This window comes from Cyrtonyx montezumae, unplaced genomic scaffold (genome assembly GCF_038088225.1).
Source record: "Cyrtonyx montezumae isolate F1298 unplaced genomic scaffold, pur_monq_1.0 scaffold_17, whole genome shotgun sequence".
In the NCBI taxonomy this organism is placed as follows: domain Eukaryota; kingdom Metazoa; phylum Chordata; class Aves; order Galliformes; family Odontophoridae; genus Cyrtonyx; species Cyrtonyx montezumae.
The window spans coordinates 35999991-36027269 of record NW_027071903.1 but is presented as its reverse complement, the minus strand read 5'-3'; the positions used below and the strand labels follow the sequence as shown (position 1 = coordinate 36027269).

Genomic DNA, 27279 nt, shown 5'->3' with positions numbered 1-27279 from the left:
AAGGGACACTAAGCAGCACACTGCTGAGACCTGGGCAGGTGCATCATGTCAGCAGGACACCACGCTGGTGGGAAAACAGCATTTGCAGAAAGCTTACTGGCTTACCCTGGATAAAGGAAGAAGGCAATGAACAATTGCCCAGGATGGAAAGAGCAGAGTTAGAGCTACACAAAGAGCACTGGCTCCACGTGGAAAGGCTGCTCCTAAGACTACGAAAGTGCCGGTGCAACAGCCCACACGCCTTGCTGCAGCAGCAATCCAGAGATGTAAGGGATGCAGTGAGGAGAAAGGCTTTCCTTTTTTAGAAGCAAAGCATACTTTGCATTCTCAAGCAGACAGTGGTCCCTGCTCAGCTCTAAGAGCACAGGACCAAGGCAGCTGCAGCGTGCAGTACCGTAAAGACACTCCAAGTCATCCTGCCCTGAGATCAGCCAGCTCCTGAAGAGGCGCAGGTGGTAGGAGCACTGCTGGAGGTGATGAGCTAGAGTGGCATCCAGGGAGATGTTCCGGCTCGTGGCATAGTCAGAGGAAAAACGGCGCAGCAACTGGGCAACGTGGTGGTGCTCAAACGCATCTGGAGGAAAGGGGGCCATAAAGAGTGAGAGGAGTGGGGAGGTGCAGCTGGGAAACAGAAAAAATGCAGAGATGTAGGAAACGGAGCTGCCAGCAATGGGACTGCTGTGCAGGAGGTGACCCACACCATGCACTACAGCCCAGGCCCTCCCACACTAAGAATAGGAGTACCCTCAGCTCTACATACCCCAGATCCTAAGGCAGCAGGCCAGGCTCCCACCTGACCCAGCATCTACCAAACACAGTGCAGCACGCAGGCAGTCCCACCACAAGCTGAGTGGCAAGGTTACATCTTTGTAAGTGGAAGTCTCATAACTGAAAAAATTCCAGGACATGTTCTAAGTCCTGTACCCTTTGGGTTCAGCAACATAAGAACATCATCCCAGACTCACCCTCCCAGTGTAGACAAGAAATCCAGACTGCCAACAAAGCACAGAGCCCTGCGTCCAAATGCAGCCGTTCACTTCATCAGATGTAGAACAAATGACCTGACACCAAAAGACTGGAGGCAGCACAAGGTATGCAGGGGGACAGCACAGCTCGACGGAGAACATACTGTTAGCACGGGTGGAAAAAAAGAAGTGCTGACCTACCTTCCCAAAACCATCAAGACAGCCCTGTGCAATCTTTGGTGATGTTCTTGCTATTGCATGGCGGACAAGGTCCAAACACACAGGCCTGTTTTCTCCTCTATTCATGCAGCCTCAAGACTCATGTCATGCTACCAAGACTCATGAGATCAGGTCATAAACCATCTGGCCTGATCCTGTGCTTGGCCACTGCTCTCTTTCACCCATCCCATCTCATCGAGTAGAGGCAGCTCTTTAGAAAAAAAAAGTCCAGATTTAGGGCTATGAATAACTCGTGTCCTCAGGCAAGTGGTTCATGTGGCTAAACATCTTTCCCATTAAAACCAGTGATACATCTATGCCAAACTTCACGCTCAATGCCTGCTGGACATCTGTTTTCTTAGTTAAGAAGCACTCTGCCATTAGAAATATTCACTGGATCCTTGGGAAAAATCTGATGCTCAATTTCACTTTATTATAATTCCATGGGGGGCAGCTGCTTTACAGTATGGTTTAGGAAAGACAGGTGCTTGGTACACATTCTGTTGACAAGATAGAACGACACATCCTGCTGACACGCACCGTGTTTCCTCAGATGGCACCCAGCCATATGAGCAAACTGAGCAGCTGGCTGCTCTGAAAAAAACAAAACAAAGCAAACTGAAAGCACGTTCCCTTCAGATAGCTGAAACAATAACACCACATTTAGCTGCCCCTTCCTCTTTCATCTTTCCCAGAACTTCAGTCTTTGTAACAGTCTCCTGAACTTCTTTCACCTTCTAGATCACACAGAGCAGAGGTTATCCACATTCATTAAGAACAGGATTTCAGAAGCAGCTCTGATCACAGAGCTGGGACAGAAATGCTTAACCTGGTATCTTTCCATGACCTGCTTTGGCTCTAGATTGTCTCACCAGGAGGAGCATGAGTTATGGGTAGGAGTGATGCTATGAAATAAATGTTTTCAAAAGCTTCTATGCAAGACTTGGATAATAAGTAGTAGCTCAAGGAATCTGCTACAACAGAGCTAGTGGTCTTTAACCTCAACAGACCCACAGTTCCGGTGATAGGTTACTAGCACTATGAAGCAGAGATGGTGAATAAAAATTGGTACTGTCAGACATCCTTCCTTACCAAGCCTTGTCATAGCTACCAGCATGACTGGAGTGAGGATGGTGAAGTCACGCTGGGTGGCACGCTGCTGATCTCCTCCTAGTTCAGAAAGGTGGCAGGCCCAAGTCAGCACTATACACCAACAGCAGATGGAACTTCTGGAGAGACATCATTCCCAGAAAAACGCCTGCAGGAAAGGTGAGACTACTCCCACCAACACCACTGTGCTTGGAGTAACCAAGGGCCCAACCCAACAAACCGGTTTACAAATAGCAGTACTGGTAGCTTCATAGCCTTCTAAGACCACTGTGCTTAGGAATACTGCTAGCACCTCCCACCCTCCCATCACACACAGCGCTTTTCCAGGATCTCTTCTTGCTTTGGACCTAAAAATCTGCAGCGTAGAAACTGAGCATCTAAGTTGCTGGTGCTCTTAGGATATGGCATCCCCCCCCACGCCTCGGAAACAAAGGCATTCTCCCCACAACCTCCACCCCCTGCAAGGCAGCACTAGAAAAGGCCTTATTGTCAGCAGTAGAAATAAAGGCTGCTTTAGAAGTTCCATTCACAGTCACTGCTCTTGATTATTCACCTGGGACACAAATGCGGTCTGACAGACCTCCCACAAACAGCACAGGAATCACTAAGCAGTAACAGCAGATGAATGAACAAGTTAGTCACAAGGAGACAATGGGGGAAGGGGAAGCATGGACACCAGATACACAGACACGCAAGAAACCACAAGAAGGCTCAGAGTATGTGCAGAGAGGAGAACTGAATGTGAGCATGGGGTTAGAAGTGTGAGGGAACGTCAAATCAAGGAAGCAAACGTACCATTAGTCGGATGCTTTGCAAACGACACAGAAAATCGTTTTACGGCTGGCATAGACAAGAGCTCTGAGGAAATAAAAACAGATCATCTCAGTTAACAGCCTGCCTCTAAGGAACCCCCAAGCTTCACGTGCTTGCCTGTGCCCTTTCAGGTGCACTCCTGCTGAACCCCCCTGACACACCTCCACTGGCACTGCAGTCGTACCCCGTGCACATTCTGCCTGCAGGTCTGAGGGAAGCTTTGGGTTCCTTGCACACTGTCAGCTCCCTGCCTCCCCTGCACTGTCCTGTCAGCATCTCTTGGCTCTTCAAAGACATCAGTGGCACTCCCTTGGTCACAGACAGCAGCCTGTACCTTCCCACCACGCTTCCAGCCATCTTGATAGCAGCCCAGGCTCAGTTCAGTGAGAGATGCAGTGAGGCCACGCTCACAGCCACAAAGCTGTACCAAGCAACCAGCAGCACCGCCAGGCATCCTGAAAGCCTGGAGCTACAGTCCTCGGGATTCACCACTGCCCAAACAAAAGACTGTTCTGCAGAACAACTGAACAGCCTTGGTACTGCTAAATGCAGCTCAAAATATCCTCTTAATGCAAGCTAAGCAGAGCTATTTATGAATCTAAAATCAATGAAGTAATTAGGGAACAAACAGAAGACCCCTGAAGATACATCTCTGCAGCTCTGCTGCTCAAAGCATGTCAGTACAGAAAAGGTTTTGGGATACACCTGTCAGACTGGTCCTCGGGCTTCTCCTGGCCATGAATCAGACCAGACCAAGTTCCCACAGAAATCACACACCAGAAGTCAGTGCAAGGACTGGCTCTATGGATCTGATGGGGCACAAATAGATGAGTTTGTGGACTAATCTCCACGTGCTCAACTACAGAAAAACAGCCTGGCTCAGACCACCTGTACGCAGGATCTGACAGAGGACCCAGCCAATCACACCTTTTGCTACTATTTAGGACCTAAGGATATCATTTCTATTTAATGCATTTGTTCTACCTAATCAATGTGGTCATTATACATGCATGTCACTGTATATTGAGGTTAGGAGATTCACACACCAATTATGCTTACACACCCTACACTGTGCTTCTCTATTTATGCCCACTGACACATATATATACTTAAATATACCACATAATATACTTAAATCAGCTCTCTAAGTTGCTTCGATTTTCCTTTGCAGCATGGCAGGCTCAAAAAATTGGTGTTTTTTTTTTCTCTCTTTTTAAACTCACAAATAGATGGCAATGCTCTTTACGTGTGTCCTCCGAGAGGTGTGTGAGTCCTGGTGCTGCAGCCACTCAGTGGGTAACCACCATCATTCCACCCAAATCTCCTCTTTGCCTTTACAAGAACCTGCTGCAACACAGGCAACTGAATCCCTGGATTCAGACATCTGAATTTCAAAGCATCACCAGAGGACCTTCCTTCAGTCTAAGCTTGGGACACAGCCCTCCACTACTGAAGCATTCCTTAGCCCTCTTCCAGTCCAAAGCAAATAGACTGAAGAAATAATGGCCGCTTTAATTTCACTTGAGCAAGTCTTCGATGAAGTGCCACAAGCCATGCTCCATATGTTGAAGCATCTCAGCCATGAAAAATGTCAAGAGTTCATGCAAAGATGTGCTCCAAAATCTGGAAATTCTTTAAAGATTAACTGCCTGGTGACTGAGGAAAAAGATCTTGATACAAAGTCTGCTGCAGCCACATCACTTACTGCAATCAGCTCTGGTGGTGTTTGGCTTAAATGACAATTATTTCATTGGTCCTCATTTAAATGGAAAGACCCAAATCAAGGGTTTACCTCACATTCCACACTACCTTCCTCAGGAGATAAATGCCCTTCTGCCTCCTACTTTTTTTTCCCCAGTTCCTCACTGTAATGCTATAGTGTGGTGGAAAGTGCAGCAATAATAGTGGAGTGGCAAAGTCTCTGGCTGCAGCAAATGAGGAAGAGGCCAAATGCAGCAGACATTGATGCAGAAACAAAGGAGTAATTAAAAAAAAAAAAGCTGCCTAACCTTGGAAGGCCTCAGGTATACAGGGATCTCCAGCGAGACCCCCTCACTTCCACTGCCAACCCTCCAATGAGGCTGGGAAGAGGTGGATCCTGGCTCCAGCTGTTATGGTCACTCGGGTACATTGCACACACCAGAGCTCCCCTGGGCTGACCCTGCCTTCCCCGCAGGTGCTTCAGGCCGTGACAGCATTTTCACTATGCTCACAATTACTATTATTGCAGCAGAGCACTGGTAGCACAGGGTGCTACGTCACGTGTTAGTTAAGTAAGTCTGACTTTTAAGTACGTGAGTGTACAGCTGCATCTCAGGACACAGAACACAGAATTTAGGCTAACACAGCAGGAGCGTGCCCTGGACCTTGACTGCAAGGAGACAGTTGCATGCACGCTCCTAGAACACAGCTGACAGAGAAAGGCAGCACTGCGCCAGGACTGAACAAAATCTGTCCTGGTACCAGCTGGGTGCAGAACAAGCAGTCTTTGACATCTTTCCCTGAGAATTAGAAACTGCCTTTGGCCCTATGGTGTTTGCTTGTTATGGAAAAAAATCAGTCACTGTCCTAGCTGGCCTTTTCAGTGTTTCTTGTGGTATTCATACCCCTGCCCCGTGCCAAACACCACGAGCTTCTATTCTGGGATCTGTGGTCAGCCAGCACTCAGAGCTCAGGCTTATGCAGCAGGGCTTAACAGAACCTTCCAGTTCACCCTCCCTGCCTCTATCACACAGCCTAGTGTGTGTTACAGAGCTCCCTGAGAGGTGAAAAGCAAGGCAGTTTTCTCTCACACTGAAAAGCAGCACAGAAAGCCGGTGTACATCATGGCCCCTGTATAACATCACTCACGGCGTTCTAACAGATCTCAGAATGGGTAACATCTTTCCACCCTGAGACATTAAGCCTTCTTCCTTGCCTCAAACACTGGACAAAAATCCAAACCAACCTCAAGGACACAAATTATTAGTTATGTCCTCACTTTGTCCCACACTGGCCTAAGTGTTTAATATGAGCCTGTCAGGAAAGACGCTCAGTCTTTGTAACAAATACTGATCCATTCAAACACTGGCAAAGCCCCGTGGTTCAGCACTGGGCACAGAGTGCTGCGCAGACCCCACCCATGGAGAGGCTCATCCCATGCTGCATAACTAGTGTTCGCAGTATCTGAAAGGACATCTTTTTTCTTGTGGTAGTTCCGACAAACAGCATTCACAGAATCATAGAATCATGGAATAGCTTCATTTGGGAAGGGCCCTTAAAGATCTAGTCCAACCCTTCTGCCATGGGCAGGGCACAATTCACTAGATCAGGTTTCTCAAAGCCCCTGTTCTCAACTTGACTTTGAACGTAGGAAGTCGTGAATGAATCACTCATTCTGCTGTTTGTGGGTACAGCTTTTACCTCAGCTATTAAACTGCCTTTATCTCAACCCATGAACTTCCTTACTTTTACCTTACCACTTCTCTAGCCCATCTCACTGTGGGGTAGTGAGCAAGTAGCTGCATGGGACTTGGCTCTCTGCTGGAGTTAAATCACAACAGGGGAGAATCACCTCCCTTGATGTGCTTCCCATGCTTCCTTTTATGGATGTTGTGGAAGTCTCAACCATGGAAGAGCTTAAGGGCGGACTGGATGGGCCTCTGGGCAGCCTGCTCTAGGTGGGAGGTGTCCCAGCCCAAGGCAAGGGGGTTGGAAATTGTGTTCTTTAAGGCCCCTTCCAACCCAAATCATTCTGTGATTCTAAATTCTGTATAGATAAGGAAGTGGCTGGCTTTCTAGAGTGCAAGTGCACACTGCAAATATCCAATTTTTAGTCCATCAGTATCCTTAAGTCCTTCTCTGCAGGGCTGTTCTCAATCAATTCATCACCCAATCTACGCTAATGAATACTTGACAGAGTCTTACTGGGATCGTAATGAACAGTTTCACCGGTGCATTAAATCCCTACAACTCCTTGAGACTGCCTCAGTCTTCTCCTGTGCTCCAATTTCCTTGAAAGAAGCAACAGCATCTCTTCTTCTCAATGCAAAATTCACTTTTAACATCTGGGATAAATCCTCATATGGCAACATCCCCTCATCCATGCACACCAAGCAACAGTTGCACTAATGATCCAAATAGTCTTACCAGACTGTCTTGCTGACCTTTACAGCAGTTTCTACAGACCATTTACTTGTACTCAAGAGTCCTTCTGTGGTGTTTTGTCCAAGCACACCACTTACCGTAGGCACATCACACCTATGACAGTGTTTTCTGACAGCTATCTCAGATTCTTCTACATGCCGGCACACAGCTAGGGACTTCAGTACTTGGCTTGTTTCACTCAGGGTACCACACTGTCCCATCTCCTGTAGACTGAGGGTTAATGTCTCAACAGAACCTCGGTCTAGCACCAGTAAGGTCAACAAGGTAAGAAAGATGATTTTATGTGTACTAGGACAAACCTATTTCATAGCTAGACTAATAATTCTTCCTCCACACCAGCAACTAGTATTAAAATGCCAGAGCAAAATCAGCCACCGGCACTACTATACACCAGCATTCCATACACTGACGGACAACTCCTCACACGATGTCAGCCCTGCCTTGTTCTAGCAGGGATCGAGACTTCCTGGGATACGACAGAATGCGTTAGTGTAGATAAGGTAAATATACACACATCCAACTGTGCTGCTCTTCTTAGCAGTCTAAGTCTCTGCCTTAGAAGCACCCTGAGACACCAAAGGCCACAAATTAACCTGCTGCACAGAGAACACACATACCGTCTTTGTACGTCAGGCTGCTGGCAAACTTTTTGCCATGGCTGCGTGCGTAGTCCTGAAGGTTGGGGGCACTGGAGGAGCCTCCCAGCACAGTGGTGCTAAACAGCCCGGTGCATTGTGACCCTGGAAAGGCATGGAAGGTGTTAGTAGGACATCCCCACACCATGCAACTACAGAAAAGCAGTGTTAGTTAAAGAATGAGGAATAAACTGCCCACTTTAGAGGCGATCCCAGGAAATACGTGGTGCTGGGGAAGAACTGGGAGGCAGTATTCCCCATTCTGAATTCAGCAGTGCCAAATGCACAGCAGGTAGACCAACAGGCAGCTCCAGGAAAGTTCCCAACTCCTTCCAATGGTTTATTTCCCTCTGCCTCTTCCAACCTAATCTAGGAAAAACATCCTGACACCACTCAGCAAAACCAAGTACTCCTGTCAGAAAAGCCAGGATGCAGATCACTGATGTTCATGTCACACGACGTCACTCCTCTGCTCTCCTGTCCTTTCTCTTTGGAAGGTCCTTCTTCTGCTGGACACCGAGAAGAAGAAAGAGCTACCTATAGATAATACATTCCAGGGTGCTGAAACTGCTGTTGTAAATGCAGATTAATCACTCTGTCAAGCAGTAAAAAAAGCAACGGGACCAGAGAGCTTTCTTTCACACCCACTTGGTCATGCACCTGACTCCAGAGCTGGTCCAAGTGTTCTGTGAACGACCTCACAAAGCACCAGGGGCACGCATAGCAGTGGAGCTTTGCTTACTCTACGGAAAGGAAGAAGGCATGCACTGTGGTCTCATGCACAGGAGGGCAACCCAGGAGCAGTGGCTCTGGTAAATGCTGGTGTTTGCACAGCATTTTTTACAGCAGCATGACATTATGTGACATCTGGGGAATGGTTGGGTGTTTGAAACAGGACTCTTCCAAACACAGAAAGCAATTGTGTGTGAGGAAAAACAAAACAACTTACTATTGGAAAGATAAAACCACAGATTGCCTATAAATTCCTTGTTCAACTGCCTCGATACTACATTCTGTGAATACCATCTGCTAAAAACAACATTACTTGCACATACCTTGCTTCCAGAAACAAGTAGGTTGATCTTGCTCTACCTTGTCTGCCAGGATAAGAAGCCTGACATACTGCCTACCAGTATGGAAGTGGAACAGTGCATCTGTTATTACTGTTCAAAAAAAAAAAATTCTTCCTATTGTGGAATCAGCTCTTGGCTCTAAAATGTGGCATGAGTTAGGTTGGAAGGAAACCCCAGAGGCTTTCAGCTTAGATCAGCTTGCTAGGATGTGTCCAGTCCAGGTCTGCATACCTTCAAGGAAGGATACTGCAGGAAGATTCCAAGCCCCTGTCCCAATATTTGGCATGCTTATGGTGAAAAATTAGTTCCTCCGAGGTAATTGGAATTCCCTACTTTGTAACTTCTATGTGTTGTTTCTCATCTTATCACCACGTGTCCTGGAGCAGACTATGTCACCTCTCTAATCTCCCACTTGGGTGGCTGAACGGCATTAAGGTCTCCACCAATCTGTGATCCAGCCCCATACACCCCCTCTGCTCTGCACTGGGCTGACACCTGCTATGTCCATGCCCTTCTTCACCCAGAGAGCCCAAAGCAGGCAGCAATCCTTCAGACACAGTCTCACAAATGCTGCATAGAGGGGAAGGACGAGTTCTCTCAGCCTGCTGGCTGCAGTCCTATTAACCTGGCAGAGAGAGAAAGCCATCTGCCTTCTCTGGTGGAAGGACGTGCTACTGCCTCACATCCATTTGTTGCCCAGGAGGATGCCAGGCCTTTTCCTACAAGTCAGCATTTTAACTGGAGTCTCTGTGGAGAAAAAACACAGATCCCGAGCATTGAGTTATCCATGTGTAAGCTCAGTCTCAGCTGATACCTGCTTCTCGGAACTGTGGAGGTTGACAAAAAGAGTTCTCATGTGCACTGAGCTAAGTGACTCCACCACTGTTAACACTGATAGTGGCTTTCCACTGGACAGACCAGCATGTTTTGTCCTTGGACTGATAGACACAGGTCTGAGAAAACTTCCTCCTAATCCCTATAATGGGAAGCTCAGTGGTGACTCAGCATGAACAGGAATCTATCAGAACACAAACAAAATTTTGCCAAGTGGCAGCCAGCATGATGCTCAGAGCCACGTTTTCATGGTTTCAAACAAACAGCAACAAAGGACAAGACTTATTTCCTGGCAGATGAGAATGTAGCTATAGATTTTTATCATTTACAGTCTAAACATTAAACTGAGGACAGCCAAGTGTTTGTCATTCTACAGTAGACAAAGGCACTTTGTTAACACCCTTAAACATGAACAGAATTTACAAGCATGAGGTGGATGACAGTGAAGTCGCTGGGGCCAAATCAAACAAGCACACATCCTAAAGAACGCGACAGTAGCAAGTTGGATCTAAGATGCAGCAGTGCTTGCTAGGAATAACATAATATGCTGATTCTTTCTTGTATATTTAACTTTCAGATGTATATTCAGTGTTTCAGATGTTTGAAAATGGATACTCCTTGTTTCCTATGGGAGTGAAAGTCCCGACACAAAGCTGCCATCTCCACTGGCAGTGTATTGCCTCCTGAACAGCAAGGAGTGATTTTATCCTGTTTCAAAGTGCTCTTCAAGCAAAGAAGAGCACTGAAACATTCCTATGCTTCTGGAGCTAGAAGCATGCACACTACTGCAGACAATTCATGATGATGCACTTGCTCCTATCCAGAAAAACAAGACATACTCCAAAGCAACATGCTGCACAGACAAAGAAAGCTACAGCCCTCACTTCTTCCCAACAGCCAATTTCAAGGCATTTCTGAAACAGTTCTGGCAGATGTGGCAACAGGGCAACAGCACTGCCCTGCTTCTCCTTCCTACATAACTCAACATACAAGGGTATATCTGAAGAGATGCACATGTTCCTTAGATAACAACAGCCAGACACTGGAAAAGCCAGGCAAGGGGACAGCAGGCTCTCTGAACTTCAGAAAAGCTGAGAGACAGCAGGTAGCATCTCAATGAACCAGCTCATAGCACAGCTGCTGAGACAAGTATTGATGCCAAAGTACAGGCTCCCATGAGTTTTATATTCTTTCTCCAAGAAAGTGCACTTCAGATCATAAAGGGAGAAGACATCAGACTTCTATAAAGCAAGCAGGGAAGGAATCATAAAAATTCCTTGAAGAGCTTGATTTTCACAAGAAGCATCATTCTTTTCAGCAGCTCACAGACAGGGAAATCCACAGAAATAGATATTCTGATAAGGAGAAATTGTGCAACCTAGTGTTACAGCATAACACCAGCTCAACCCTTCTTTGCATGCACCACAAGTCTCTATGGGGAAAATGATGACTGAACTGAGTATCCAGATAGAGGTCTACAGACCTGCTCACCCAGCTCCCACCCAAAATCTTTATCTGCAGAGCTTCACAGCTGAGTGAGCAATCAGCAAAAGCCTCTCAGCAGGGCAACTCAGGCAGGAACTTGAAATTAAACCTGTTGAGATTGTACTTGAAATTTTGATGTTAAGCCCTCTGCACAGGTCCAGTATGGTAGCAGTCTTCTCTATTTCCAAAACAGACATTCCTCAGAAGTCTGGAAAAGGCTGTAACACCTGGGCTGCAATACAGACTTTCAGAACACATGCTTCCTGGCACTCAGAAATCCGAACCCTGGTGACAGTTTGCATGCAGCATGTGATGTATTCAGTCATTCGCCAAGCAGATACTCCTCCTCGACTGTGTGCTGTCTCACAAATTCTTGTACTAATTCACAGAGGTTCACAGACTGACCACAGGTTTCTCCAGGCCTAAACACGGCAGCCTGCTGCAGCTCCCTTACGCCTGCAGGCACACCACACTCAAAAAACACCATGGCTGAGATTATTACACCTTCATCAAAGTAATATGTATCATCCATTCCTTCTTAGATTTTTCTAACTGGATGGAGCTATAGGGGGCAGACCCCAGGGATATTTCCTAATCATAGCAAAGAAAAGTCCATCAAATTGGTAGGAATTAGTTTCCAAAGCAGCAGCTTATTCAAAAGTGACAAAGCAATGATCAGGCCTTTAGATATCCTTGGCTTCAGGATGCCTGTGTCACAGAGTAATGAACTAGTAACAGCCAGAGCTGCTGAAAGGAAATCTGTGGCCATCCCTCAAAGCTAAAATGCAAATAAATGGTTCTAGAGAAAAAGTGGGCATAACTTGTGCGTCTCCATTTCCTGGTGCTTCTTAGGCTTCTGCAGGATCTAGGCTTCTCAGCTATTTTGAACCCCATGGCACAAAGTCTACTACTCAGCTTCTGAAAAAGTTTTTGCTTCATCAAAAATATTTCAGGAAGAATTTCCACTATTAAGATGCAGTTTACATTAGGGTGGCAGGGAATGGTATTCTCAAGGACATACAGAGAACGCCAACTGCCCCAAAATATTTTCTTCCATTGGCTACCATGCAAAAAACAGCTGACCAGGGGATTCCAGCTCTAAGAGCTGTCAAACACTGCAGCGGATGATGGATCTGTTTCATACAAGAGATCTTTAGGGAAAAAAAGGTAGAAAGATAACAGTCTTACATGAAGACAGCTTTGTATGTAAAGTACTCTTCCACAGAATAGAATGTATGCTAGATCTCATGTGAAATCATCTCTTCCTACTACACTGCAAAATGATGTAACACATGAGAGCAACATAGAGCCAGAAGTTCAGTCTGTAAGTTGCTCTGTTGCTCCAGTTTTATATGGGATGAGAAGTGCATCTTCCGTAGCTAGAAACTGAAGGAGGAGGTCATACACAAAAGTCATAACCTCTGCAGTGGTCTAGGCAGTAACACTACAAGAAGATGTAACGCACACAGAGACATACAAGGAACTTGAGCCAGATAAATACAGGGAGGAACAGACAGATGCACGAAAGAATACAGAGGTACAGATGAGCAGGATGGGAACAGGTCAAGTACAGTACCTAAGCCACTCTGCTTCATCTCAGAAGCTTGCCTGGAGTAAGTGCTGAAAAGGCGATAACCTTTGGAAGAAGATTCAGAAAGCACCTGCAAAGAGAGAAAGTATGATCAGGGCCATGCCCTCCTTTACCTGCTGTGTCAGATGTTTTTGCACAGAATTCAAAAGAAAAGTGCCTCTTCCTTAAAAATCACAATTTTCAAGAAGCATACAAGTACTCTTATGCTAAAATTGTGACAACATGTGCTCACTTTTAATTTCAGGTTTGTGTTCGGACATGGAACAGTAGAAACTTCAGAAGTAATAATGGATCCCCGTACTGAGTTCTTTGTCTCCCAAGACCACTGGGATCACTGGGACACAGACTTCCTTCTAAAGCAGTGGAAATGTATATCCTCTTCAACACACAATAGAGACTCCCCAAGTACTGCATACAAAGGTCACATGACAAGTGGCACGGTGACAGAAGCTGGCTAACAAACAGCTCACATTCTGACACTGCTTTCCCTATCAGAAAACAGATACCAAAAATGCTCTTCCTCATAAATTCCCTCCTCAACGGGGAGTTTGGTATGTCAGCCTTCCAAAAAATTCCCTATTCGAATCCCTTCTCCAAGTCAATCCACAGAAGCGACTCAAACTGTTATCTTAAGGGGAATCTCAGGAAACTGAAATGAGGCAGAAGGCCTTGATGAGAACGAGAACAAGTTTTACCTCCATAGAGCCTGTCTTCCGGTTCCTGATCAGGGGTGATCTCCGCTGAATGCCAATGGGCTCAGAGGGCTGCGGAGACCTTTGCTGGGCACGATCAGGCTCATCCATACTCTTCTCTTTGGAGAGGTCCTCCAGGCTGCCTTGGTCCGCTTTCTTGTCCTCACTCTGCAGTAGGAAACACTGACAGCTCCAGGCATGCATCATTAGCAGCCGCTGCCCGGGGCATCTGCTCAAGGCTGGGATCTCTGGCTCTGCTAAGCTCAGTGACATACCAGCACTCTGCTCCACCTTCAACAAAGACTGCCCTACAAAGCTCACAAAGTCAGGCAGAGAAGGTAACCTGCTGCGTCCTTGGGCACAAAGCTGGAGGAGAGCACGCCGCTGGACCCACAGGGCAGCACTCGGCAGCTCGGGGCCCTCTGCCCACAGCAATGCACTCACCTCTGCCGAGGCAGGCCGAAAGCCAAACCCCGTGGGAACGTTTCTGTCCTCCTCACAACCCTTCACACCAGGGCTGAAGTGCAGCTCCACGTGGAAGCGCTCTTCTGAAGATGGGTCCTGTGAACATGAGGGATGGAGAATAAATGAATAAATGAAAATCTCACAGGCTGTCAGCACAGGCTGTGGTCTGGGCTTTGGCCACCCTGCCATGCTGGTGCAGCATGCTCCCCAACAGCATCCTTTGGAAGGAAGGCAGAAGCAACAAGAACCCACAGACATCATGACTCTAGGATTGCCTCATCCAAAAGTATAGCCTTCATCAGCACAAAGCTGAGGCATTCAAAGTGTTGTTGTTCTGCCACAACAGACACCAGAAGACCAAAACAGAATCAGGCTCTAAGTGTATATACATGAACCTAAAGCACAGCTTTAGGCAACAGAGACCACTCTGCTGCAAAACCACTTACAGGCACACAGAGGGACTGGCTCCCTCCTAGACCTTTAGTCAAGTTGCTCCAAGACTTAAGTAACAGTCTCTAGTAATTATTTAAAATAATACCTATTTTTAGAAGGCAGACAACTTTTACAGGACCCAGCACTAAGGAAATCCCACATTTCATCATCTCTACTTGCTCTGACACTCAAGATCTCTGTTATAGTATTAAAATCCCACATTTGTTCTCAGAACATGAAATTCTAATCCTGAAGCAGAGGAAGGGACTGCTCCCCTCACCACGACCTCCTGCAGCACAGAGCACAGAATCCGGGATCCAGGACGAACAGTTCAGTGCCTAAACTGTTTATGGCCATCACTGTCATTTTCAACGTTCCATCTATCTTTTAGTGGCTGTCTTTACTTCCAGAAGATATTCGTATGTACTTCCCCTACATGAGTAAATTTTTAGTAAGCACAAAGTTTATGAATATGGGACTTCTGGATGTTTTCTAGAAATACTCTGAATAAACTGCCAAATATAAATCCTTTTTAATTTGTTTCTTTTTGTTAATTTGTAAATAATATTAAAAAACAACAAATGACTTTGCTTTAGGACACGTTTTAAAATAGCTACTATCAATTATGCAAGTTTGGCACTACTGCTCAAGATGGCGTTCTGCTTACAGGTAACAAACAGTAAGTGGGTCACTGCCTCACACTTAAAATAAGAACTAGCATTTGTGTTAATGATCCATCCATCCCTATCCACAAGCTGAGAGCTCAGATCACAGAGTTCCCAACTGATCTTATCACGCAGGGACTGTGCCTAGCATGGTGGCAGGACGGATTTTGTCCTATAGCTATATCCCTCACCTTGTTGTTGTCCTCGTAGAGCATGATAACAATCTGGGTCATGTAGTTCAGCTCTGAGATAGCACTCAAATAGTCCATGGCTCTCTTCCACTGCTGGTCTTTGTTCTCCTGATATATATACACATAAACAGTCGCGTAGAATAAGCAACAGCAGACACCTTGCAGCATTCAGTGAAATGGATCTGAGAGACTTTGCCTCTCCACAAGGTAAGAGCATTGTCGGGACAAAAACATCTTGCTTAGCTTGCATGGAGAGAGATGGCCTAGCAGTGAGGGCAGGGTGCTTACAGGAAGGAGCAATTGCATTGGGGGACACTACAGCTCCCCATCCAACCCACATGCAGACCTGAGGGCACCCAGATGTAAGCCCCCTGTGCCATGCTGACTGGAGAAACGCATAACCCACAACAGCTCCCAAGCACAGTCACTCTCAAGTAGTGTTCTACAAGACGGAATATTTTAGAGAAATGATTTAAAAAAAAACAACACAAGGAAGTCCAAAGCAGAGCTTTCTCTCAGGTCTGAATGCTGATTCCCTCAGGAAGTAAGTTATGAGAGTGCAAGAAGAGGTTAGGTCAATGAGTTGGTCCCCTAAAACTGGGCCCTCTGTTCCTCTGGTAAAGAGTACCCACTAGGCATTTCCAGGTCATTTCCTCTATAAGCAAACTGATTTTCTTGACTTTGAATTAACTGAAAGTCTCCAAATAACAGTGACTAAATAACTTATTTAAACAAATTGCTGAAGGAGACAGGAAGGAATTCCTGCATCACCACTGCCTCACACTGCTTTCTTCCTACAGAGGCAAGTGCTAAAATGAGGATAGCTTTTGGAGAAAGCATGCCACTGTGCAAGCCAAGCAGGCAGTGTCAGAAAGGAGGAAGAACAATCCCCCTGCACTCCCAGAATGAAAGAAGCTGCAGCATGCAGACACAGCAGCAATGGAGCTGGTCAGAGACCCCTGGTGCACGTCATTACTGTGAGCGCTGGCTAAAGGGACAACCTGCAAATACACAGTGTCTGCATTGGAAAGGGCCACTGAGAAAAAGCAGGGTGGCTTACTCTGTGAGCACTGCTGGAACACTTACATCCAGGAGCCCCCCATAGCGGAAGATGCTGAGCAGAGAGTGCACGTGGCTCTCACTGGTAAAGTAGAGCCGTGTCCGAACGTGGCGGCCTGGTGACAACACTCCTCTTGAGTACCTGAACAAAAATCAGCCCTGTGTTATTCACAGCCTGCCAGGGGATTAACATCTACCACACAGCTGTATTTCTGCTTACTTAACAGAAGAAGAAAATCATACACTGGGAACTGTTAAAAAGCAACAGGAACAGAACAAGTAGAGTGAGCAATAGGCACAGAAGATTTTTTGCTGTCCGAATGGAGACTCTTGGTGGGGCTGATGTGGGTGCATCACACCAGCATTTGCTCCTCACAGAGACAGAGATGAAGGCACGACCAGCAGCTGCAATGAGTTCTTTGGCATCTCGTCTCACTCTCAACAGCTTCAATGTGCCTTTGCATTTCTCTTTCTGTTCTAGGAACATCAACAAGCTTCTACACTCTTCCAGCATGGCCCCCCCCCGCACTGGCCCAGAAGCCTGCCCTCCCCAGCAGCAGCAGCATACATCACAGTCCTTACAGGGGATGTAGTTTGTTGACAGACTCATCTTCATGCGTTCTCTGTAGGTCCAACTGGATTTTTTTAATTAGAGGAAGACAAAAACCGATAGCAATCTCCAGTTTCTCCTCCTTATTAATTCCATACTCCTGCAGGAAAACAAAACAGAAAATGCCCTCACTTTAACACAGAAAATCTCCCCACAGACAACTTTGCACGTGGAAGATGGGATGTTGTTACAGCACACACACACACACACACGCACACCAAAGCAGTGCTAAATGCATTGTGATGAACATGGAAAAGCTGTTGTCTCATCTGTTCATCATTCTGATCCTGCAAGATTCCTCATCCAGGAAGAAAGTACCACGACATCTTAAATTGTAGATGGTTTTGTCCTTATACAAACAGTAAGAGACCTGAGAAATACCCCTGACACACCACCTGGAGAGTTAATGTGTAGGAGACCTAAGAAAATGAGACAGTGGTCAGGTCAGGCAGTGACAGCACAGACCCTTCACACAGGTAGGACAGGCTCTACCTGTGGTATGATCACATCTGCCAGGGCTTTGGAGAGTCGGAAGAGTTCAGCTGTGCCTTCCAGCTTCAGCGCACAGTTGTGCTGCACGTCATACTTGATGCAGTCATAAATATCAGGGATCTTGCTGATGTCGTAACGCCCATTTTTCATGCGAAAATCTCTCTCCAGCTTACTCCAGCGCTGCAGCATCAGTTCTAAAGTCTCGCTGTGGTAGAGCTGCAGGTCTAAACAGCAGAGAGCACAAAACCATATTCACATTCTTACTGCTTCATGCAGATCTCAAGTGGCAGCTCTGTCTGACTTCTCCCAGCACAGAAGGGCTCCGATTATTATGCCACCTACAGGAATCCTGCCCTGGAAGAGCCATTGGAGCTGCTGCGCTGCATCTTAAACTGCAGCAGTAAACTAATTCTGAAACATGCCAGAAAAGTAAGACTGCTTGCCTTGCAACTTGTTTGTCACAGTGCATGTGGCTGCCCCACCGCTGCCTTTATAACACCTCTGCGCTGCTATAAGGAAAGCTCTCAGAAGTCATCAAATCATGACTGAAAAATCTTGCCTATTGCCTCCATCTCCTCTTCAGGAGATGCCTGAAAAAGTCCAGACAAATCCCTCTGGGCCATATTGCTGCTGTTTACATTCTCTCTAAACCCAAGAGACATTACAGCTCTCCTCAACAATAGTTGAAAGCAGAATGGGATCCTTCTACCTCAGTTGTACATACAGAATTCCACCCTACAATTTCTTTGCTATACTCATATATGTAACCACGGTGATGCCTGGCAGCTGTGAAGACAGAAGAAGAAATGGATCTGCTGCAGACCCTTCCCAGCTTTGACGCTCACCTGCAGATTTTGGGTCTTGCAGTCGTTTTCGTATCTGGGAGGTGAGGTTCTCAATCAGGTTGAACACCTGGTTACAGATCTCTACAGGGTTCTGGATAAAGGCCATGGAGTTGAGCAGAGAAGCACTTCCTGTAGGTGCTAGCTGAGAGAAGATACCAGCAGAGGTTAGTAAGTATCTCACAGACCTGGAACACAACATGTCTGCCTTTTTCAGCTGCCCTGCTTTATGATCAAGTACAAAAGTTGTGTTCAAAGCTGAGTGCAGTAAGCTGGCCTCATCCCAAAGGTAGTTAGGTGTGATCTTAAAACTGCCTCAGAACCAAACTCAGAGACAGCAAATAACTGCTCCTATTGACCAGACCTTCCTCTGTCAACAATACCCACCCATCTTGCTTTGCTTCTGTGCTTGAGAAAAGGGCTTCACAGTGTTTCACGTATTTATGTGAGGTGATTAATATATTCTTTAATGGTAAAAGGTTTCAGCTCTGTAATTACATCTCAGAATCTGGGGTGAACATCTAGCAGCTACAGAGCTTTTACTGGTCACTTTTCTGGATGCAGCCCACATTATCTACTTTGCAGTTACTGGACACTGACAGGATTGCAAAACAGTTTGTAGTCAAAAGACTACACAAAGTATGGATCTAAAATATGACAAAGGTGAACTACTCATCCACAGCAAATGAGACTCTAACCCATCAGAATTTGCACCCTAATCAGGTAACCCCAAATGCCAGACTATCCCCTATTTATACTCATATTCACAAAACAGATTTGTCAAAACCATTTTCTTTGAGCATACTCATGACAATCAAATGCACTGGGACCTCTCACAGGAAGCTCTAAGGCCACGCAGATGCTTCACCTTTTCATAGTCTTCTTCACAGAACTCAGCATCCTTCTGCATGATTTCATGCAGTCGCGCCTTCACTCTGTGTTGACAGCTGCTTAGAGAATCACTGTCACTGTCCAGGAGACCGTTCATATTGGCACTTTTTACCATCTGCACCAGGATGGGGGTCAGCTCTCCTTCCAGGGCCAGCAGACCCTAAAACAACATGGGACAAGATTCCAGCTGTGCAAAGCAAGCAGCAAACACTTCTGGTAGCTTCACGGCCAGCCTTCAATCAGCTTGAGTGAAACCTCAGCTGTCCTTGAAGAGAATTTTTGCAGCAATTTCACCTATAGTCACTGGTGATTCCCCCATGCTCCTAGAGCTGCTCTGGCAAAACAGCAGCTCTGCCTGCAGCAGCCCTAGAACTGTCTAGGCAATTGCTGAGCAGCCAACACAGTTTGCTGGAAAAAGTTGAACAAGCTCAGGTGACCACAGGGTTTCTCTTGGCTGCAGCTTTAACTGCAGATGAACCACTCTCCTCCCCAAACTCCACCCTATGCTGTCCCAGAGGCGTTTCATTCCTCTTGTAAATCAGACAGAGAATAACCCCTCTGGGCAGTCGTCCCAGAAACTAATTTTGTGGGCAACTAATATTCAGCAATGTGCTGAATTAAATACCAGCAATACTCCGTAAGCAACTCCTCCAGTCACAGTCTAATACCAGACAGGATACCAAAGGCAACATACATGTGCAGCTACAGTGCATTTCCAGTGCTGCCCCATGCACTGACTACCACCATAGTGTACCACTGCCTGTCCAACAGGAGTGAAATTCCTGGGACTGTTCCTTCCTTGTCACCAGAAGTTTTCCTTGAAAAGTGGCACATTCAAAAGACTAATGTAGCAGAATTAGCAGATGCACGAGAGAGGAAGAACCTTTGCAAAAGCTGCAGCTGTCATCTGAACTCGTCCTTCATCTGAGGCATAGATCTTGAGATCATGGCGGTACGTGCTGTGCAGTCTGAGCAAGCCACATCCAGGGAAACCAGCATAATCACCTGGAACAGAAACAAGCTTAGGACCTGAAGAGCTGTCAACCAACTATACTGCAGAATACCACTTCTTCAGACAACAAACTTCCTTGCAGTAACATACGTATGTAAAGAATTACTAACTACCATTTAGACTGCTCCAAAATAGTCAGTTCTAGCCATTACATGAAGCCTGAAAATCTACTTGAGGTTAACTTGGCAAAGCCCATTTTGAGGGAAGGACCGAGAAAAGTAAAGGTCAGATGCTGCCCAAAATCTGCAGCAACTCTCTTCCAGGAGTCCATAATTATCTGCTAGCTTGAACATCCCTGTGCAGAATGAAGCTGCACAAAAGAATTGCCTCTTTTCACTGATGCTCTGTACAAAAGCAGTGCTGCTGCCATCACTACCACAGCCAGAGCTATTCAGCTGGGAGGCACCTCCCTTCCAAACATATCTTGTACAGCTACAATCATCTTGTGGCATTAAAAAAAAAAAAAAAGCTTATTTATTATGGCTAAGTCAACCAAAGGAGAGGAGAGACACTGGTAACAGGATAAAGCAACTCCTGTTGATCTGAGTCTGACCCACCAAAAATAGTACAATGGTGTTGTTTGATATTGGATGGAATCCCATGATGAGTTTGCACAGTACACAGTCACAATGCATGAGAAGATGCAGACACTACTCGTAATTCGGAGAAACACTCTGCTCGACAAGGACAGACATCAGACAGAAGTCAGATACATATCAGGACAAAGCTGCCGTGTACCAACTGCTACCCAGGCATCTGAGCATCCCCCACACTGGTAATCTCTTGGGCTAAGCAGCCTGGTACAGCCACAGGGCAGGACCTGACATGCATGTAAGAAGCTTACCTTGGCCACCAGGGTACATGCAGCGAAAGGCTCGCCCCAGCTCTTCTGCCTGGACTCTGCCTGCTGGTGTCAGCTCTCCACCCCACTTCAGCACCAGGAGAAGAGATGGGGAAGGCTCTCTGCGAGCTTCTAGGAGACAAAGAGAAACTCCCTGCATGAGATCTCAAAGCTGAGCTTTCAGTGGGAAAGAAGAGGAAGAATAGGTTGCCATCAGAGCCCTGTAAAGCATTAGCTGCACAAACATGACCCAGAGTTCCCCAGGAACCAAGCCAGCAAGCACCAAATTAAGAGATATAGGTATAGAGGCTGACATTCATGAACGTAGAAGAGCGAGCCCTGTGGCACCATCTGGAACATACAGGTACACTACATTATCTGTCACTCCAGACCTTCTTACGTTGCTAGCAAACAAAAGACACAAGTTGTTAATCATGCTTGCATCTCCAGAGGTCCTTATAGGTAAGACAGCTGCACACACTCTTAAACACCAGGCTTTAAGGTCAAGGCAGCAACATCAGGATTCTTTACCTTCATCTTCACTTGCAGCTTTTGGATGTCCATGAGGCAGATATGTCAACTGCACCTTGCGGTTAATGCCAGAAAAATGCCCATACCTGTCACAGTGAGAAGGGGAAAAAGTAAAAATAAATCAGCTCCACTCTCCCTGCGCCCAGAGGTCTGTAGACAGCACACAGCAAAAGTGCACAGTGTAAGCACGGACTTTCTGCTACAGCACCAACTGCCATGGAACAAGAACATTGTTGACATGCACTTGTGATCCATATTGCACACTCCAAAAAAAGCTAAGAAACCTCCCCAAATGAAACTTAGATACTCATTTTCTTGCCTGCTCTTCAGCTGACAGCATTCTGCCCTTTCATACCCCACAGTGACTTTGCTGTGCTAATTTCTATCTATCTTACACCTTTAGTGAGTGAATTATTGGGATCAGAGACAAAGAATGTAGCAGCCACTGTGAATGTAAGCACCCCTCTAATGGGCAGAAAGGCAGAAAAAGGAATTGTGGTAAAAATTCACCCTCTGTGCTCCTCAAACATGGCTTAAACACAGGCTGTGCCCGAGCTCAGAGAGGAAATGTGCTTCTGAGATGCAGCCACCACTGCACGGCCTTTTATCTCAACTACACGAAAGCTAAGAGGACACAAACTTCTTCCAGTGTTTGCCAAGCTGCCTCTTGTTTAACTTCTGACACCAGAACAACCTTTTTTAAAATCGTACTTGTTCCAAATTTATCAGAACACTTCACATTAATGTGGACCTTAAAAGACTGTGGTTCCTTTCCTGCAGCAAAAGCAGCTCACCTTCACCTCAAGTTGCTTAGCCAATCACTAGACACACTGGGAACAAGAATCAGCACCAGTTCTGATGTCAAGGGGAAAATGTTAACGGGATCGGATCTCTTATGTACAGCTGTAACAGGGGATGAAGGGTGCTCCAAGCTCTGGAGAACTGCTGCCCAAAATATCAGCTGCCCAATTAGCTTCTACATCCCATGCTGAACCACAGCTCTGAGACAAACCCTGACATATGAATCCTTACATCTCCAAGACGCTCTTCAGCTGCTCCAGTTTGGATTTCCGCTCCTCGATCTCGCAGTCACTGTGGGTTCCCAGTTCCACCACAAGCTGCCGTGCGATGTCCAGCACTTCCTGTTGGGGAGCAGACCCTGCCTCAAACACCCTGCAGTTTTGCCCCAGATCATATCTTGCAAAGCCTCACCAGACAGCCTCACCTAGCATCACGTTCACATCCACAATCCTTAGAGATGTCATTTCCTAAGAGGCACAGCTCAGGCAGAACAAACTTTCACAGCGCAGTTGGCTCCATTCTCATCCTGCACTCCAACCCCACCCAGAACCAAGCAGGTGCCTCACACTGCCCGCTCCCCAGCCTGCAGCCACAGCACATGGCTGGGCTGCACCAGGTCCTCCCTGCTCAGCAGTCCTGCCACTGGTAAGGAGCAGTTCCCACACCATGCTCTCACTCTATCACCCTGCTGAGTGCGTTGTGGGTGAGGAATGAGATAGCGAGTGTTTCTGCAGAAGATTGTTGCCCTTTTGAGTTTTACATCCTCCCCAAAAAGTGACTCACACTGGGAAACAAATTACCTTTATCTCCCACACAGTCACCCCAGAGAGGACTCCCCTCACCTGTAGCTGCTCTGGCTTCTTCAGTTTCAACTTCCCTGTCTTGTAGCCATCATATTTCTCAAATAATTCAAAGAACCTGAACAGACAACAAAGAACCCTGATCCAGCAGCTGCTGTTTCAGCACTACAACTTTCAATCCTACGTACGCATTCACACTTTATTTTCCCAGGAGAACCAGCAGTCCCTCTGGCTCTTTGCCACGCCTCAGAAATTATGACAAACATGAGTGTTTCCAGGCTCAGTTAAGAAAAGGAGGTAGCTGCTACTTCCCATTTAGTGGGACACTTTGCTTTGCAGGACCTAGCAGAACTTGGCTCTTTCTCCCAGCGTTCACACAGAAGGTGACCAAATTCTCATGGGATGCTCTCAACTGAGCAGAAAGCATCTGCTAGAATGGAGCCAGGAAAAAGCACTGCCTTCCATGCACTCAGCCCGTCTACTCTGCTTCTTGATTTGTCAAATGGTCCCTCTTTGCTTTCCAGCAATGCAGCACCTTCTTGCCTCAGCTCTTACCGGGGATGCTTAACTTCCATCTTCATCTTCTGCTTCGGGGTGCGGTCTCCATGCCGGATGACTGCAATAACACAGCGAAGCTCCATCCTGGGGAATCAGAAGATACACTGTACAAATGTGACCATAGACAGCAGAACTGTCACCAGAGAGCTGTTCCCCATTGTTCTTTCAGTCCCAATAGAGCAGCTGGAGAACACAGCGCTGCTGGATGACATCTGTCCCTCGGACAGCTTTTGCCTTGGGCATCTGAGAAGACGGCAGGTACTCACATGGTGCCAGAAGTTGTGGGGACAATGGGAATATCTTCTGCCTCTGTTGGTATAGACCAGGGAATATGAAACTGAGGAGCCAATTCCCGCATTATTATGTTTCTGGAAGAAATCAGAACATAAAACTCACAAGAAATTCCTTTCCCTTGGTTCTCCACATCTTGCTTGGTGGTCCTGCTGAAAGATTTGAGAACCACAGAGAGGTTCTCCTCTCTTTCATGCAGAGACATCCAGCACACCATGGGCTAGTTAGGGCACTCCCCAAAGGGACACAGATTTCCCCTCACAATGCCAATACTGCAGCTGAGCTCAGCAACCAATCCCAGATGCATCCGGTAAGGTACAGCTGTGCACAGATGCAGAAGGCAATGCAGGCAGGTGCTTCAGGTGCTGTGTGCAATGAACCCCCTCCTCCCAGAGCCAGCTTTTCTGTCCCTGGCTGAACCATCCTCAGGTGCCTCTGTCAGGATCACCAAGATTCTGTTCTCATTGCACTCTGCTGTGTGTTTCTTTACCCAAAGCACAACCTGAATTTTACATACCCAAGGATTTTGGCACAGTCATCATAATACTTCATAGAGTTCTTCACAAAACTGAAGCCATTCACGTCACAAACAAAAGAGTGGCCATTTGCCCGCAGGAGGTCAAACCCACATACAGTTTGCTGCACGAGGAAACACAGGACACAGGATTCGTGAGCACCTTGTGAGGGAGTTTAGCAAGCAGGTTAGAGATGCACAGCCAGGTGAGGCTGACACACAGAGCCAGTTCACAGACCTTAAAGGCGACACAGACTTTCCGGGCGACCAGTTTCTCCATGGCAGTCAGCATGACAGGATAACGAATTTCCTTCCCTTCACTGTCCCGTTCCACCTTCCCATCCAGGGCAGGGGATTTGCGAGCCTCTGCATGGGCATAGTCCGGCCCAACAGTGTACACCTGGGAAGAGAAACGGTTACACCTGGCACACCCATCACCTAGACTAACTGCACCTTCTGGGAGATATTTCTACTGAGGACACATGGAAAAGAGCAGGAGGTCTCGACACCTATTCCCCACTCTGGGATCCAGGTTGCACAGCAGCAGCACCTCACAGCTTACACAAATTCTTCAGAGTCAACTCAGTAGGACTGTCAACCCTCAGCTATCCCAGGCCCGGAGGCAGGAGCCACTCCAGGCTTTGCCTTACCTTTACATCAGTGCCATCTGTAGGCATGAACTCCTCATAAATGTATGAGCCCGTCTTCCTCACACTGCTCTCTGGGGAGTACACGCTGCTCCGGCTGCCAATCTGAAAGCAGAGAACAAGCATTTCAGGGAAGACGACGGGGCTGCTTTCAGACAGAGCAACAAAAAGTGAAAGTTTCATCCTAAATGCAGAAATCTGGAGGAACAGCTCTCAGAACGCTCAGCTACTACAGCACACTCAGTGACAGAGGGAAAAAAGACTTCAAAAAGACAGGAGGTATGTTCAGACAGAGGAGAAGGGTTATTACAGAGCATTGGGTTGACAGCAGCTGCCACAGGGATATGGTGCAAAAAACAGCAGTAAAGACTGAGGAAGTAAAGAGCCTAGCTAGTAAGAAAGCAATAATACACAATGCTGGTTCACTATCAGACCAACTTTACATCTTTCTAGGATGGTACAACAGATCTTATGGCCAGAAGATTATGTTGTTCTCATTTTCAGCGAGGCTCTGCATAACAGTCTCAAATGGTACATGTGTGTACTAGCTAAGGAAGCAATCATTTCAAGACTGCTAACAGCAGCGTGTAACTGACTGGAAAAAAGATGCAACACAGCTTTAAACTGAGTGCCAGCAGAGTGGTGCAAGTGAGAGAGGCAGATTCCCACTGGAATCTAGAAATAAACAGCACATTTATTACAGTTGCAAGCTACACCAAGCTGAAAAGGGCACAGCAGCAAACAGGAGTAGATTAAAAAAAAAATCCTAATAAACTGATAAAGTGATTTGGAAAAAAGCAGTATCCCTTTCAACAAGGGGCACGGCTCTCCATGACTACCACACAGGACACACCACAGAAGGTGGTGAAGGTGAAGTCAGCACTACCACTAGAACACGTCCCGCAATTCCCAGCTAGATGGGGCTCAACCACAAGTCCTGAGAAGGGACAGATTTCCCCAAAACAAAACTTCCCTTTCCTCTCACCCACCCCAATACTCCCTCCTGAAGCCACATGCTTCCCTCAGTCCCACAGATTTAATGGTCCCAACACTAAAAGGGAGGATCTCCTCACCTTCCGAAAGAGCCGCTGGCTGCCCCCCCCTGCTGAGGTCGGGTAGTAAATGTACACATTATGGTCTTCAGCACTGACGGGTTTCTCTACAAACGGCTTTGGGAAAACAGCTCCATTTACTTCCACGTGGTCCTCTCCTTCCACCAAGTTGCATTCTGAAGATAAAGCAGAGCAGTGGCATGGCAGGACAAGGGGTAGCAGCCCCAGTGAAGAGCTGGAGACCTCGATCCTGGCTGGCGAGCCATTTCTGCTGCCTGTACCTTTGCTCTCAGAAGCCACCAGGCTTGTAAATCACGCCTACTTGAGCTGGATATCTTAAATTGTACAGTCTGTAAAAATGGCTTTCAGCAGAGCCTGGATACTTACCTTCTGGTCTATCAGGATCTCGATTGAGCACGGCATATCGGGGCAAGTCTATTCCCTCTTCTTGAAGGATCCGATACACTTCACGCCTGGGGAGGACAGGAACAGTTAGAATCTATAGAAGCATTTGGACTGGGAAAACTGCATCTCTTGGTAATAACAGTTACACTTCAGAGTGCCTGTCAGCACCCTGCTCTGCTCCCACTTCCTGCCCCAGAATCCTGTCCCACTGCTTGGCTCGCCCACTAAGAGAACGGTTGTTCTGTCTCAGTCATGACAGCCTCATCCAGTGACACCACTTCCACTCCCGACTTCGTGTGGCCATTCCTCACAGTATGTTTGAATCAGAAGACAAAACATGCCGGATGTCCATATGCTTACACACGATCCGCTCCCTTTCATGTCATGAGGAAACAACTCCTAAAATCTTTTGCTGAAATAATTCCCTTCTCTGGTGGCCAGGAAGAAGCAGACTGCACAATAAGCTGAGGAGAGAAAAGTAAGAGGGAAGGGGCTCTGCCGGATCACAGACACATACCTGTCCTGGATATAATATTGCATATCAAGGTCATTAATCAAAAATGGCTTGCACAGCTTGGCATAAGCAACTGCTTTATCCAAAGGGAATCCTGAAATGC

At 46.7% G+C, this 27279-nt stretch overlaps 1 protein-coding gene across 6 annotated transcripts in view; it reads right to left on the bottom strand.

Annotated features, from left to right (window-relative positions):
- Window positions 1–27279, bottom strand: part of PPIP5K1 (diphosphoinositol pentakisphosphate kinase 1) — a 39642-nt gene that overhangs the window by 7036 nt on the left and 5327 nt on the right. The window contains exons 5-29 of one of the 6 annotated variants that reach the window (XM_065734170.1): window positions 27180–27270; window positions 26645–26730; window positions 26279–26433; window positions 25209–25310; window positions 24797–24958; window positions 24562–24683; window positions 24020–24121; window positions 23751–23837; window positions 23238–23313; window positions 22627–22736; window positions 21595–21680; window positions 21067–21195; window positions 20094–20215; window positions 19188–19370; window positions 18323–18464; window positions 17478–17701; window positions 16958–17085; window positions 16403–16517; window positions 15317–15424; window positions 14008–14124; window positions 13567–13731; window positions 12857–12941; window positions 7871–7993; window positions 3090–3152; window positions 395–574 (exon numbers count right to left, since the gene is read on the bottom strand). In XM_065734170.1, the coding sequence (XP_065590242.1) occupies window positions 395–574; window positions 3090–3152; window positions 7871–7993; window positions 12857–12941; window positions 13567–13731; window positions 14008–14124; window positions 15317–15424; window positions 16403–16517; window positions 16958–17085; window positions 17478–17701; window positions 18323–18464; window positions 19188–19370; window positions 20094–20215; window positions 21067–21195; window positions 21595–21680; window positions 22627–22736; window positions 23238–23313; window positions 23751–23837; window positions 24020–24121; window positions 24562–24683; window positions 24797–24958; window positions 25209–25310; window positions 26279–26433; window positions 26645–26730; window positions 27180–27270 (3063 nt within the window). The remainder of the gene's footprint in view (window positions 1–394; window positions 575–3089; window positions 3153–7870; window positions 7994–12856; window positions 12942–13566; window positions 13732–14007; window positions 14125–15316; window positions 15425–16402; window positions 16518–16957; window positions 17086–17477; window positions 17702–18322; window positions 18465–19187; window positions 19371–20093; window positions 20216–21066; window positions 21196–21594; window positions 21681–22626; window positions 22737–23237; window positions 23314–23750; window positions 23838–24019; window positions 24122–24561; window positions 24684–24796; window positions 24959–25208; window positions 25311–26278; window positions 26434–26644; window positions 26731–27179; window positions 27271–27279) is intronic. The other 5 variants (XM_065734172.1, XM_065734171.1, XM_065734176.1 and 2 more) reach the window with 5 other exon arrangements.